Below are 16179 nucleotides of genomic sequence, written 5' to 3'. Positions count from 1 at the left end.
TTCAATGAACGGTCTTCTAGACACGTGAATGTGGAGAGCAGGGTATGTGGATGTGTTAACTTGACCAAAATTCCGAAACAGAATGTAACAAACACTTCGCTTCAGTTAACTTTTTGAACTGTGAGAAACGTACTGATGGGCGAGGTTTCACTTTATCGATATGACGGGCCTTTGTAAATGCCTACAGGGTCGCAGCCGTTGCCGGACAAAGGGCCGAGATGCTGCCGTCAGCCGCCGCGCTGTGGCTGCTGGTGTCCGCATGCGGCGCCGTGCCGCCCAGCATGCTGCGCAGCCAGTGTTCGGCGCTCGGAGGCCACAACTCCCCTCCTATTAGCTCTACGCCGTACACGCTGTCGCTTCGGGGGCGCAGTAACCGAGTGGGAATCCCCGTGGTGGGCAGCTTGCCGGCCGATATCTCGCAATTCCCGTGGCAGGTGTCGCTGGAGGCGTTGGGCCGGCACGTGTGCGGCGGCTCCGTCATCAGCGAGACCTGGCTGCTGACGGCCGCGCATTGCTTCTCCCTGACGCCCAACAGAGGCCTGTCCGTCAGGACCGGCACCTCCTCACGCGGCAGCGGAGGCACGCAGTTCAACGTGGCTCAGAAGGTCCGCCACGAGAAGCACGGCCTCACCGCTGATTACGACGTCGCTGTCGTCTCCATCTTGGGCTCATTCTTTGCTGACCGTAAAGTGAAGGTAATGTTAGCCTCAGTCGTTAAGTCTTAAGAGCCTAAGAAAAATCTGACGACCCGTGCTGGAATACATTTACGTTCCAAGACTGTGATACGACATTGCCAGCAGCATTGCCAGCAATACTCTCCTACTATCGCGACACACGCTACATGCTGATGTAAAGTTTTTTTGTGACTGACATTATACTAAGGGGACGTGGCATGTCTGTCATCTAGATAGTAAACAACTTCGTGAACGTCTCTCTCCCAGCGTGTCGCTACTTCAGCGGTGCTCAAAGTATCTTGAATGATGAGGAATGACATAAAATCCCGGCAGACATCAGCTACAGTGTCTAGCTATATGTAGCTAATAGAATAAAATAATGGTAGAACGAGAAACCAGTCCAATTTGCAAACTTTTACTGTTTATTCAGCAGATGATTAGTTACGGGCAGAGACCCATTTTCAAATCATCATGTACAATGAATATTTACAGTGCATACAGTTATCTGTATGCACTGTAATGTTTGTTGCACGTTTTAGGCAGCTTCGGAAATGCCATTTTCAACTGTTTTACGATGGTTTGAAAATGGGTCTCGAGGCGAAACTAAGTTTGCAACTTGGACTGCTTTTTCGTTGTACTGATTAACAAGCTGCCCCACCAAGCTGGAAGTTCGTAAAATAGTGGTGTGGTATACTTGCCCGTCCCCATTATTGTGACTGTATATCGTTTCACAACACTTGTGAGAGTACTCGGTAGTTTATTGTTCAATATAACTCGGTACAGGAATATACGGAAAAATCGCGAGAAATGAGTGCTTGCAGATGAATCCAGATGCTAGCCAAGTTTGCGGGTTGCGCTGTTGTATTTGACAACGAATAGCACTTTTGCGGTATCCTCAATACAATGCACGTGTCAGTAGTGGTCAATACAGTGCTCAGTGAGTGCGTTATTTCTTAGCTAAGTGAATTCGAACGTATGCGAACTGTCAGTGCTCGTATGGTGGATGCATTCGTAATCAAAGGAGCCAAAGTGTTTGGTGTTCCCAGAGTAACCCTTCCGAAGATTTATACCAGACACAGGGAAAGCGGAGAAATCAGCATCTGGTAAGTCACAAAGCGGAGGAAAGTTTGTGTTTAGTGATTGTGGTAGACAGTCTTTGTAGAGAAATGTGACGAAAATTGAGACGACGACAGCTGCAAAACTCAGTACGGAACTGAATGGCGCGCTCTCGAAATCTGTTAGCACGAAAACAACATGAACGGGACTCCATAAACATGGAATTTCAAGGTGCGGTGAAATTCCAAAACTACTAATCACTGATGTAAAAGATCGTAGCAGGAAAAAGTGATGCTGAAGGTATTAAACACGGACTATGGCGTACTAGAAGACAGTTACTTGGTCGGATGAGTCTAATTTTACATTATTTCGAATTTCTCGCAGGTTTTGCTCCGAAGAGTGAAACATGGTGGGCCTCGGTGATAATTGCGACAGCCGTATCGTTATACTCTATGGGCCCTATGGTTATTCTGCAAGGTCGCATACTGCCAAGGATTATATGACGATTTCTGGGCATTAGATTCATCTCATCAAATGGTTCAAATGGCTCTGAGCACTATGGGACTTAACATCTGTGGTCATCAGTCCCCTAGAACTTAGAACTACTTAAACTTAACTAACCTAAGGACATCACACACATCCATGCCCGAGGCAGGATTCGAACCTGCGACCGGAGCGGTCACGCGGTTCCAGACTGAAGCGCCTTTAACCGCACGGCCACACCGGCCCGCCTTCATCTCATCGTGCAATGTTTGTTCCCTAGTGTTGATGCAGTGCTTCAAGACGAGAAGACCCCCGTTCACGTAGTTATCATCGTCTATGACTGGTTTTCTGCGCCCGAGGATGAATTTTCACGTCGTCCCTCGGCAGCACTTTCAGCAGCTCCCAATATAATTTTGCCTTTGTGGTCTACTTTGGGGAAAATGGTCCATCATCACAAACAACCTCCATAATCGTTATCTAAACTTGCCACTATTTTACAGGGACAGTCGTGTAAGATTCCTTTTAAAATCATGTATTAACTGTATTTATCCATTCCAACGTGAATGGAAGCTGTTTTGAGTGCCAAAGGGCTTCCTACAACGTATTACGCATAGTAATGTGTTGTGTTTTTGGTGTTCTGTCCATCGCTATAAAAAGTGAATAAAAAGTGAACGGTGGAGTCGTAGCCACCTGTGCTTCCTACATCTTTTACAGGTTCAGAACACGTGACACCTTCAGATTAGCTCTTCATTCTTGTCTAAGCTTCATGGGGTGCTATTGTACGACACGAAAGTAGCTCATGGCATATGCTGTTCACGATGTAATATAAATGACCTGGTAAAAAAGTCTACATTTCTTAGTGTACCTTGTTCGAGAATCGCTACGAACCACAGAATGACTAGAAGATCCATCATATTCAAAATATTCCGCATTGCGTAACAACTCCGAAAACTGATACGAGGACTGGCAAAAGACTCTCGATATCAACTCAAAGAGTAAGAACTGACGTGACGACCTCATATTGCACAGGCGTCAAGAGCCCTAGAATGTATGTCTGGGAGGGTTTAGCATAGAATCAACACGGCATTCAAGCCATGGGAAATGGAGATACCAGGCTCGGATTTACTTTAAGCACCATAATAAAGGACAGTTCACACACAAAAGACGACCCTTGTCGAGTTGGATTGATAGGAGAGATAAAGAAAATCGAAAGACGAGTTGTGTGCTTCGTCACGGCGAAAGTTCAGTAGGCATGAGTACGTCACACATCCGCTCTACAAACTGTGGTGCGAGGCGTTAAGAGAAGGCGTCGTGAAACGTGGGAAGCTTTTATTTACACAATTACGAGACCGCAAGTCGTAAAATTAGTCAAATTTGTATCTCACGTAATGTCCACGTGACAGTATTGGAACATTTTGTGTTTATAGAGAAGGATAGGGACAATAGCCTTTCGGAAATACCGTCGGCGCAGAAAGCGGAAGGCACAAATACAATGCGATCCCTACGCCACAGGCTATTCGGTGGCTTGTTGGGTACAAATGTAAATGGCCGCTGGACAGGTAAGTACCTTCCAGCACAAACTGATTTTTAACTGAATTTAATAGTACTCACGTTTTCACGTCCACTAACGAATGAAGTCCACCTCCAAATTACTCCATGCGTTGCGTTCTCGCTTTCTCTTCAGCTGTGTATGTTTTCAAGTGACATCTACTCTCCTTAGATTAGGTCATCGTCTTGATCTGTAATTATCTTTCGGAAATCTTCGATCAAATGCAATCCTCCATCCTCGATCAAATTGCCTGTATACGAGAACCACCCAAGCGTTTCATTTCCAATACGTTCTTCATTATGTGTCCATTCCAGTCTCTTTCTGGATCATTCTGTTTGTTTCCCTGCCCCTTGTAGTGATACACAACACCAATATCTCCGTTGACTGCTGGCGAAACCTAAGTTTATGAACAGTTTTTGCATCAAGATCCATGTCCAGCTGTCATGTGTCAAAACTGACAATATACACCAATTTATAAATGTCGGAAGTTTAATTCTGAAAATCCTATTTAGCTTGACAAACAGATATTTTCTTCTTTTCTGCTTATTTCTTTCGAGGTCCATCTATTTGCTAGCTTCAACCGCCCCATATACGAAACCAGTCAGCTGCTGTGAAGGTAAAATGCTCCTGGGTGAGTAAGACATACCTTGCTACTCTTTAAACATTTTCTCCAAAATTCCGTGTTTTAATCCTTCTGCTGGAATCGTCCTCAAACGTCTTCTGGCGCCCGCAGGTTGTTAAATGTTCAGTTATCACCTTGTGTTACTGATTAATCACTTAATAATAATAATAGTAATTAAAATATACCAATCAACGGATACACGGTGGTTATAAGCTTTCACTTCTTGAGACAGTGCAGACGGAAAACTGTTTACCGTATGGATACCGAACACTACTGGAATGGTGTTCAGACTGTGCACTGCAGGATTTGTGTCGTAAATAGTGTTAGTGTCATGACTTGCCGTTCGTGCTGGTGCTGGCATGGCGATGTAGGGTTGAAAAGGAAGTACCGATGTGCATTACAGTTTCAGACAGTCACCATGGGTCTGGACAAGGTGAGCAGGGCTCTATTCGTAAAGCTGTTTTATCATAACAATAGCAACAGCGCCGCAACTCTTTGCGAGTTCGACCCGTTAAAGGGATACAGAGAGGTTCTTTTTCCGAACCAGGCTAGAAGAAAGTTATTCGGAAGTTCAAATTAACTTGCGATTTGATAATTGCTCCCAGGAGAGGCCGTCGGTCGATTGTGCCAGAAATTGTTGAAGATAGTGTCATCATTGCTGAGAATCTTGGACGCAATGTGCGATCTACAAGCAGTGTACGAGATGTGTCACAACAGCTGAACATTTCATCGTCCATCACATGAAAAGTGCTTCTAACAGTTGTGAAACGGTATCTACAAAGCAGTTCCAGGCCATTGTGAATGATGATTATCGTCACATTGAGCAACGTTTGTAACATGAAACGTAAAAACCGTACGCAATTGAAACATGTGTAAATTAGAAAGGGTTCCTTTCAATGGTTTATTTTTTATATCTCTTCCGCATGTTCTTTCAAACGTTGCCACGAAATTGGACTGTCCTACGATCACTAGTTTTTCGGGGGCCTCCCAAGTAGCGAAAGTGTAATTGTAGCCACCCCGAACATGGTGATCACTGCTTACCGCGAAACTGAATGCCGCCAGGAGACACTATGGGGGCATGATGCGGCAAGTAAAGAATATTTGAGAGGAGCGAGAAGAATGGATATTCACTCTAGCGGAAATAAGGGTCACAAATGGCAAATACACTGACAAATAGCTCCGAAAAAGGAAAAATTATTGTGACCTGGTGTCTGGGAACGAGCACCTCGGAAACGGCTAAGCTGGTCGACTGTCTCAATACTACTGCCGTGAGCACGAATGGAAAGTGGTTGCAGATGGTGAAATCACAAGCTGGCGGCAAGGTGTCGGACATCCAAGTCTCACTACAGAACGTGGAGTTCGGCGCTAGTCAGCTCTGTAAAATGGGACAGGTAACGACGTAATGCGGCAGACCTGATGAAAGACAACAATTCTGTAGGCAGAACTTTTAGGATCACACTGTTCGGTGCATATTATAGTACATGGAACTCTTCAAGAGACGATAACTATGTGTTTCCACGTTGACCCGACGACATCGTCCATTACTGTTTCAACAGGCAGAGGATCGTGAATGGACCTTGGATCAGTGTAAACATATCGCCTGGTCATATGAAACATGTTCCTTGTTACAGCAGGTCGATGGTCGTGTCCAGATACACCATCGTGAAGTCGAACAGCTGTTTGAAACATACCCTGTGGCATGGACAGTACCTCGAGGTCAGCATTCTGCTATGGGGAATTTTAACCAGCGATTCCACGAGACCTGTAGTAGTAATCAAAGGCCACGTGTCAACTGCGCTGCATTTGAACATTATTAGAGACGACGTGTATCCCTTCATGCTTGTTGTCTTCTCTGATGACAAATGTACAGAGGACTTGACGAATACGTGCCACGCAGACCTGCAACACGGGCCATGGTGTAGTTGCAGTAGGGTGCAGACACATTACAAGATGTGTAAATATCAGCCTCTCCCTACAGTCGTACTGAATTAATTTACGCCTGTAGACAGGCAACCCAATGAGCAGATTTTCTGCTGCGTGCGTTCTAGGCAATTCATGTCGGAGATTTCAGTTAACTGCCCGCACGTATGGACGCTTGCAGTGTCACAAACTGTCCCCATATTGAGCACTTTTAGCGTTAGCTAAAAACTTCCACTGCTATGCGTAAAAAGTTCTTGGTTTATTTGCTGCATCTTTCGATAATTGTCCCCATTATCGTCGCCAGGGACTAAGAGTGATGATGGTGAACTGGCGAGGTTCCCACTTTTATACCAACTACCTGGCATCCGATTGGCTATATTACCGTAATGATGACAACACAGAAATGGCAGTGCTGAGCTGGCGCCCTCTGTGTCCATATATTTTTTACTGTACTCTCTATTGAGTGTTGTTCACAGCGCTGTCCCTCGCATTAGGCGTTAAAGTGAGAGAAGAAGCCTTCGTCTAACATGGCTTCCAATTTGCGGTGCAACAACGTAGAGTCGTAAACAGAGAAGGGATATGACCAGTCCTCCGGCCACCCAGAACAATTGTAAATATCCGTGGTGTCTGTAATGTATGGCGTGTGTACGGTGTAGTTGTCTAATGTTGTCTCCGCAATGGAATTCTTGTGCCTACAAATGATAAAGATGATCCTTCCATTGAGAGTTTACACCTACGGATTCCCATTAAACGAGGTATCATATTATAGTTTTAATTCATTTATCATCTTTGTCGTGATGGCACTAGAATGTATTACAGCCTGGAAACCATAAATTATTAATTATGGGGAAAAACATGCAGCTTGCAAGAAAGTGTATAAATATTAAGCCCACAACGTTAAATTGTACTCTACAATTTCGCGATTGGCAGAACGAATGTTTGACTGATCTTAGACTGCGCCCCCCCCACCCCCCACCCCGCCCCCCCTACTGGTTCCCAGTCACCTGTTATTAAATGGACACGAAGTTGGCTGATACTGACTAGCGGTTAGAAACTAAACACATTCATCCTGACTCGCACTTTCAGATGAATGCAGTGGACACTCAAATGAAACTCAACACATTTATGGTGAGTATTTCCCCTTCTCCCAAACTGAAGTGCGCATATCACTTATTGAGGTAGGGAAAGCAATTGTCTTCCACCGATGATCTGATCACGAGAGCGTTGGTCACTGTGAAGATGATGTTCCTGATATACCTGTAGTTCTGTGTCTACATAGTGGACGCAATGTGCCTTCTGCAAACTCCAAGGGATGAAATTACCTCAGTAGAAGACAGAAGATTTCTGTTTTCTTACTAGCCAGAAATTTGACTCAAGTATTCTCCTATAAAGGATCACTTCAGTGTCATATTCCACAGAAATCTAAACAATCATCATTCAAGTAAACAGAATAACAACTCTTACAGCGAAATGACTTCACATGCTCTCCGTGTCGAACTTCTCAAAGTCTAATCACCAGATAGTCCTCTGTGGCTGTCGGCGGTGAAGTCTCTGTGTTGATCCCGTGAGAGAACTGTTTTCGATCTTTCCAGGCAGGGAAGTGCCCTTGCTTGATCCCTGGATGGAAGTGTTCTGTCCATGACACACGCCCTGGAAACATGATGTCTGCAATTACACTCAGATGACGAATCGCAGTCACCATTACAAAGACATTATCTCTCACCACATGGGTAATGAATCAGCTAGCCTATCACATGCAGCTCCTACTCCTTTCAGAAGATTTTCTGGAAGTGTCCATTTGCCGTCCTACTACCTTAGCATTCCACCAATAAAAACACGTCTCTGCTTTTCATAGGGAAACTTACCTCAGCGCTTTCTGTGAGATGATTTCTTGATGTCAAATTGCGACCATCGTTTTTCATCCTGAGGATTCCTTCAAACTAAAAGGATGTCTTTTCACCCTGTTCCTTTCCCGATACTCTTCCTCCAGGTACGCTATTCTGAAACTTTTTCCGTCCACCAGAGAGCAACGTCCCATCCGCTCTGTGCTTGCTACAATGGATCTGTGGCCTTGAGCATTGTCAACTGCTGCCTCCACACTCAGCTCTCTCTCAAGGCAGTAATTTTCCACTGCTGCAGAATGCAACAAGTCTCTTTCCAGCTGCTCTTTAGCCGACAGCGGCGTCTGAGGAACGCGTGGGCCGATTCACTCTTTGTCAGTGCTCAGCTCCACTTAACTCCCAGACAAGCAATATTACAGAAATTGTTATGATGTGATGATAGTCAGTATCAGCCACTGAAATGATTAATAATCTGATTATACAATCCACTGATCCAATATAAATGTAAATCTAATGTAATATCAAATGTGTGGTGGCAAAATCTTACCACCTTACAAAATTAAACAGATGTTGCGACCAGTAAAAAATAATGTCGGCTTGCGTGCACCAGCAATTTATAACATAGTTGTGAGTGTGGAAAATGTTATGTGGATGTGGACTAGTCTATATGGACTGTTGCCAATCGCTGTGGCAAGCATCAGCGTCACCTTACATACAGGTATCTGGCTAAATGAGCTGCGGTTTCTTTTCTTCATTATTATGGCTATCAGTGGTACAATATTCCACATTTCAACCGACGTAGTTCTTAAAAATATAACAAACATGAGAAGAAAACGTGATGACCTTCATTTTAAAACAAAGAAGATCCAAGATGGACAGCTAAAAAGACGAAAATATACACAATTTAAAAATATGTTGCAACGTGGTGAGTTTCTTTTACGAAAAAGCACCACAGCACTCCACTTTCACATAAAATATGAAGACCTACATTGCGTGAGAAGTATTTTGGGAGGAGATAATGCATTCTATGGTCCTGAGTGATGTAGGTACAAAAGACAAGGATCTGTTGATAATAAATCTGTGGAGATGAAGGTAGTTGTTTGGGTGGACAGTGGGAAGACAGAAGATGGGAATGTGAGAGGATGACAAAGAGTTTGGTGTATGGGGAAGAATGGAATGGGGATCAATGGAGAGGGTAAAGAAGAGAAGAGCCCTGATGTGGAGTGGGATTGGTGGGAAGAGAAAGCCCGTAGGAAGGAACAGATCTTATTGTCTGGGATAGAGAGTTGGTTGAAGTTGCCTTGGGGTATCATATGGAGTGTGTGTAGGTATAGGGACTGTGGGATGTGTTTGCAGATGTTCACAACAATATGTTTCTTGATCAGAGGGGAGAAAAATGGGTTATTAGAATGTAGTCTGCAGGTAGTATAGCCAGATAAAGGTAAAAAGAAAAAAATGGACATGTCAGTCTTTAAAAATTAAAAATGAAAACTGCAACATTTGTTAAAATGAAGCATGCACTTTCACTAAACAGCTGAAGAGCGTGCTGAGTAAAGAAACTCTGGGCAGATTAAGCATTTGGATGATGGTAGGTATAAATTCATATGTCGTAGGTTAGTGTATGTAGAAATAGGATGGTTAGTAAGTTGCGTGTTGTGAAATATGGAAAGAAGAATGAGTCTAGTGGGTGAACAGGGCTGTAGTTCTGATAAGGAAAGGGAGGGAATGAAATGGAAAGTGAAGAGAGAGGGGGAGCCCTGATGTGGAGTGGAGATAGGTGGAAAAAGCTGTGGCTGGTGGGATGGATAAATATCGGAGCAGATTTCGTTGTTTGGGAGAGGGGGTCGGTTGAAGTTGCTTTGGGGTACGATATGAAGTGTATGTAGATACAAGACCAGTAGGACGTTTTTGTAAAGGAGCAGCAGCGTCCCAGGATTGGTGATCGGGGGGGAAACAATGGGATTGTTTGAATGTAGTTTGAGGGTAATATAGGAGTTGAGGAGATGTTCGATGTGGGTGAGTTGGAAAGTGATGACATGGTAGGGGGTCCATGTGGGGCTAGTAAACAGCTGCAGAAAGCGACATGGAATGCATGGTGTTCGAGGATATGGAAGGACTTATGGGAATCTGTCAGTGTCAATTAAATTCATCAACAGCCATGTAGCTTAAGATTTTTTTTCTTTTTTTTTTAGTGCTTCATTCTAAGACTTCAAGTCTTCGAATGAAGCACTAGTGTAACAATTGAATTCACGACATCGGTAAGATGGTGATTGTAGTGGACACCTTTTTTGACAGTGTCAGGATGGGAGATTGAAGAATCGACCTTGATGAAGTGGTGGTAGATAAGGGGTCTGTCTATAAGGAGAAAGTCTGTGATGGTAGCAGATTCAGAGAAGACACAGACGAGACGAGTGGGGCCAAGATCATTATTGATATGAAGGGCCTTTTCGACTTTGTTCAATTTAGATGCCACTTCCTCAGAAAGGACACAGACGAGGTGAGTAGGGCCATGGTTACTATTGATCCAAAGAGCTTATCGAACTTCTAAATAAGGTGGTTTTTCGTCTCAGATGCCACTTCTTTAACCATGATATCAACTTCAACCGTTGTGATGCTGTAAGGATGGCAGGGGGATTGGGCTGTTTAGCCCTGGATGTGGTGGTAAGAGGTGTTTAGAAGGAATTGGGACCAAAAGCAATTCAAAGAATTTTGGAGAGAAGAGTAGTATGGGAATTGAGGTTCTCAACTGTAGTAGGATGAAGTATCGTACTTTCTTGGGATGATTGTTGGATGTGGAGACTTGTTAGGGACTTCTTTTTTATTTCGAGGGTGAAGATTTGGGTTTGAAGAACTTTGGAGAGGATGATGGTTTGGACGCTAGAGGAAAAAGTAGGAGGAGTACGAGCCGTATCCATATACTGAGTGTTGTCAGTTTCGGTTTTCGGTTTTTAGGTGCAGTAGAAGGAGAGATGTCAGTGGTTTGACGTTTTGTAGGTTTCTTAACGGCTGTTGGAGGGAAGGATGGTTGAGGGATGGGATGCGGAAGGAAACGACGTTGTTGATGATTACCCTTCAACAGGACTTGATGTGGTCAGTGCAGTGATGTTCGATGAGGTGATGCTTGTGACATCAGATGTTGCAACAGTTACTCGGTGGGCTTTCACACATGCGGCAGTGGTGGAGGTGGCTGGCGAGTCGACGCTGAAAGAGAAAAGACAGGGGATTCGGGGTATAGAGAGAGGTGCATACATAATTGCTGTACTAGGACGGGGTACGGTAGTCTACGTCTACGTGATTACTCTGCTATTCAAGATAAAGTGCCTGGAATAGGGTTCAATGAACCACCTTCAAGCTGACTTTCTACTGTTCCACTCTCGAACGGCGCGCGGGAAATACGAGCACTTAAATTTTTCTGTGCGAGCACTGATTTCTCTTATTTTATCTTTATGATCATTGCTCCCTATGTAACTGGGTGACAACAGAATGTTTTCGCAATCGGAGGAGAAAACAGGTGATTAAAATTTCATAAGAAGATCCCGTCGCCAACGAAAAAGCCTTTGTTTTAATGATTGCCACTCCAGTTCATGTATCATGTCAGTGGCACTACCTTCCCTATTTCACGATAACACAAAACGAGACACCCTTCTTTGTATTTTTCGATGTATTCCGTCAGTCCCACATGATGCGGATCCCATACTGCACAGCTATACTCCAGAATAGGGCAGACAAGCGTGGTGTAAGCAGTATTTTTAGTAGACCTGATGCACCTTCTAAGTGTTCTGCCAATGAATCGCGGTCTTTGGTTTGCTCTACCCACAACATTATCTATATGATCGTTCCAATTTAGGTTATTTGTGATTGTAATCTCTAAGAGTTTAGTTGAATTAACAGCCTTCAGATTTGTGTGACTCACCGCGTAATTGAAATTTAGTGGATTTCTTTTAGTACTCATGTGATTAGTTACACACGTTTCTTTATTCAGGGCCAAATGCGGCTTTTCGCACCGCACAGATGTCTTATCTAAATCATTTTGCAATTCTTTTTGGTCATCTGATGACTTTACAAGACGGTAAATGACAGCATCATCTGCAAACAATCTAAGACGGCTACTAAGATTGTCTCTTATATCGTTAATATAGATCAAGGACAATAGAGGGCCTATAACATTTCCTTGGGGAACGCTGGATATTACTTTTATTTTAGTCGATGACTTTCCGTCTGTTACTACGAACTGTAACCTTTCTGACAAGAAATCACGAATCGAGTCGCACACCTGAGGCGATATTCCATAGTCAAGCAGTTTGGTTAAAAGACACTTGGGAGGAACTGCGTCGAAAGCCTTCTGGAAATCCAAAAATATGGAATCAAGTTGACATCCGCTGTCGATAGCACTCATTACTCCATGAGTATAAAGCGCTAGTCGTGTTTCGCAAGAACGATATTTTCTGAATCCGTGCTGAGTATATGTCAATAAATCATTTTCTTCGAGGTACTTCATAATGTTCGAGTACAGTATATGTTCGAAAACCCTACTACAAATCGACTTTAGTGATATGGGCATGTAATTCGACGGATTACTGCTACTTCCCTTTTTGGGTGTTGGTGTGACTTGAGCAATTTTCCAGTCTTTAGGTACGGATCTTTCTGTGAGCGAACGGTTGTATATAATTGATAAATATGGACTTCTTGTATCAGCATACTCTGAGAGTAACCTAACTGGTATACCATCTGGACCAGAAGCCTTGCCTTTATTAAGTGGTTTAAGCTGCTCTGCTACACCGAGGATATCTACTTCTATGATTCTTGTCTTGGAATTCAGGAATATTTACTTCGTCTTCTTTGGTGATGGAGTTTCGGAAAACCGTGTTTAATAACTCTGCTTTAGTGGCATTGTCATCAGTGACTTTACCGTTGTTATCGCGCAGTGAAGGTATTGATTGCGTTTTGCCACTGGTGTGTTCTATGTATGACCAGAATCTCTTTGGATTTTTTGCCATATTTCGAGACAGAGTTTCGTTACGGAAATTATTAAAAGCATCTCGCATTGAAGAACGCGCTATATTTCGAACTTCTGCAAAACTTTGCCAGTTTTGGGGATTTTGCGTTCTTTTAAATTTGGGATGCTTTTTCCGGTGCTTATGGAACAGCGATCTGACCCATTTTGTGTACCATGGGGGATCAGTGCCATCACTTATTAATTTGTGTAGTATATATCGTTTAATTGCTGTCGATACCATCTCTTTAAAATCATTTCACAACTTTTTTACGCTTACATATTCAGATCGGAAGGAGTGAAGACTGTCTCTTAAAACTGCGTTAATAGCATTTTTATCAAATTTTTTAAATAGATATGCCTTGCGTTTCTTTTTGATGGTTGTTGGTGTTACCGGCATTCAGCCTAGCAGCAACTGCTTTGTGGTCCCTAATCCCTGTATTCATCACGTTACTCACTATTTGTCCAGGATTATTTGTTGCTACGAGGCCAAGTATGTTTTCGCAATCTCTTGCGCTTCGCTTGGGCTCATGAACTAATTGTTCAAAATAATTATCCGAGAAAGCATTCAGTACAATTTAGAATGACTTTTTATGCCTACCGCCGGTTTTGAACGTATAATGTTTCCAGCATATCGAGGGTAGATTGAAGCCACCACAGACTATAACTGTGTGAGTGGGGTACCTGTTTGAAATGAGGCTCAAGTTTTCTTTGAACTGTTCAGCAACTATATCTTCTGAGTCGGGGGTAGGGGTGGGGGATCGGTAAAGCGATCCAACCAATAGCTTAGTCCGATTGTCAAGTATAACCTGTACCCACACCGTATCGCAGGAACTATCTACTTCATTTTTACTAAAAGGGAAACTACTTCTGACAGCAATAAATACTCCACCTCCAACTGTATTTAATCTATCCTTTCTGCACACTGTTAGCTCGTTTGAACAAATTTTGGCTGAACTTATTTCCGGCTTAGGCAGATTTCTGTATTACTATTTGAGCTTCAGTGCTTTCTGTTAGGGCTTGGAGCTCTGTTCTTTCCCAAACAGTTACGACAATTTAAGACTACAATACCGATCGTTTCTACAACGAACATACTGTGTTTTATCTGTCCCCCTTTAGACGGACGCCCTTTCTGTGGTTCCCTGAGACTATCTAACCTAAAAAAACCGTCCTGTCTTTTCAACACAGCCCCAGCTACCCGTGTAGCCGCTTCCTGTGTGTAGTGTACTCCTGACCTATTAAGCGGAACCCGGAAACCCACTACCCAATGGCGCAAGTCAAGGCAACTGCAGCCTACACTGTCACAAAACCGCCTGAGCCTCTAATTCAGACCCTCCACTTGGCTCTGCGCCAAAGGACCACAGTCGGCTCTATCGACGATGCTACAGATGGTGAGCTCCTCCTTAATCTCTCAAGCAAGACTGGCAGTCTTTACCATTTCCGCTAGCCTCTGGAAACCAGAGAGAATCTCCTCCGATCCAAAGCGACACACGTCATTGGTACCAACATGAGACATCACCTGCAGCTGCCTGCAACCTGTACTCTTCATGGCATGTGGAAGCACCCTTTCCACATCCGGAATGACTCCCCCCAGTATGCACACAGAGTGGAGAATGGCTTCCTTCCCCTCCTTGGCAGCCATGTTCCAAGGGGCCCCATTACACTCCTAACGTTGGAGCTCCCAACTACCAGCAAACCCACCCTCTGTGAGTGCCCAGACCTTGCAGGCCAAGAAGCCTCCTCTAGAACAGGGTGGCATCTGGCTGGAGACTTCGACAGCCACAGATAACGCCTGAAACCTGTTCGTCAAACGATCTGGTGAGACCCTACAATCGGCCCTCAGAAAGTTTTTCATTGCCGGCCGCCAGACTTTGGAATGATCTCCCACTCGGCCATGGGTGAGGGGTCAACCTCAGTGCAGGCAGTACCCAGGGTGGCCATAGCAGTGGACCTATTGGGGGACACGTGGAACATGCTCGATATCTGACCCTCCACAGGGATGCTCCTTGGCAGCAGCCTCAAGCTGTGTGGCGGAAGTCAACGCAGCCTGGAGCTGTGAGCGAAGGGTCGCCAACTCAGCTCACATCTGTACACAGCAATCACAGTTCCTAAGGGGATAGACGTGGTGGGGGGGGGTAGGTCAGAGGACTTTCTCTATCTATTGACTGTGGGAGCAGGAGATGGAGAGGTGTGGATCATTGATGTAGTAGAGTGGTCGATGATGGAGGAGAGTGTTGAATGGCGTTGGTGAGCAGCTGCTGAAACAGGGTGGTGACAGTGCTGACGAGCTGGGGTGAACTTGTGAACGGTGAGAATGTCTCTGATGTGACAGGGATGGAGGCATCTATCTCAGGCATGCAGTGGCGGCGATAAACAGATGGAAGCAGTAGCGGTGACAAACAGACAACGATGCGGCAGTGACACTGATGGAGGTGAAGGCTGGCAGTGAATAAGGGAGCTAGCGCTGACAGGTGGCGATGGCAAGATCTTGCTGTGACGATGATGACTAACATGGAATGCAATGATGGGCAGCACGTGCTGGTGGTGAAGCTTTTGACACCTAGAGAGTATTGGCAGCAAAGGCGAGGACGATTGAAAACAATGCCCTATCGGATTTAAACCCTGAGAGCAGCCCAGTCAGTTCTTATTCGTGAGAGGAAGAGGGATTCCAACCCTCGAATAAGGGTACGTGGTGGCTTTTTTTTAAATTTTGGTTTCATCGCCCTTGCCCCATATGCTGCCACAATTCTGCACTTTTCAGCCAAGCGAATAACAAAAAAAAAAAAAAAAAAAATGACAATGAAAAATACGAAAAAGTCTTGGGTTGTTCTGTATTTGAAATTAAAAATGAAAGGATGACAGTTAAAAAACGGAAATATACAGGGTGTTTTACAAAACATGTTACAAACTATGGAGGCTGTAGAAGGGACTTAGTACCCAGAATTTCATTCACCGATGCTACGGAGTGTCAAAGCTACAGGCGCCGTCGTCTATATATATATATATATATATATATATATATATATATATATATATATATA

General features: G+C 44.1%; 1 protein-coding gene across 1 annotated transcript; it reads left to right on the top strand.

Annotated features, from left to right (window-relative positions):
* The first annotated feature begins 218 nt into the window (after window positions 1-218).
* Window positions 219-15587, top strand: LOC126176210 (trypsin delta-like). Its single transcript, XM_049923355.1, has 2 exons — window positions 219-695; window positions 15471-15587. The coding sequence occupies exons 1-2, from the start codon at window positions 219-221 to the stop codon at window positions 15585-15587; spliced, it is 594 nt and encodes a 197-aa protein (XP_049779312.1).
* Window positions 15588-16179: the final 592 nt, after the last annotated feature.

The sequence above is a fragment of the Schistocerca cancellata genome, chromosome 3, assembly GCF_023864275.1.
Source record: "Schistocerca cancellata isolate TAMUIC-IGC-003103 chromosome 3, iqSchCanc2.1, whole genome shotgun sequence".
Taxonomy (NCBI): domain Eukaryota; kingdom Metazoa; phylum Arthropoda; class Insecta; order Orthoptera; family Acrididae; genus Schistocerca; species Schistocerca cancellata.
Note: the sequence above shows the minus strand (reverse complement) of the source record. Positions and strands in the feature narration are given on the sequence as shown.

What these genes read in the sequence shown, in the direction of transcription:
- LOC126176210 (XM_049923355.1), top strand. Translation starts at nt 219, where the DNA reads ATGCTGCCGTCAGCCGCCGCGCTGTGGCTGCTGGTGTCCGCATGCGGC. An exon ending in TTGCTGACCGTAAAGTGAAG is followed by an intron (nt 696 to 15,470) that starts GTAATGTTAGCC and finishes CTGATGTGACAG; the next exon opens with GGATGGAGGCATCTATCTCA.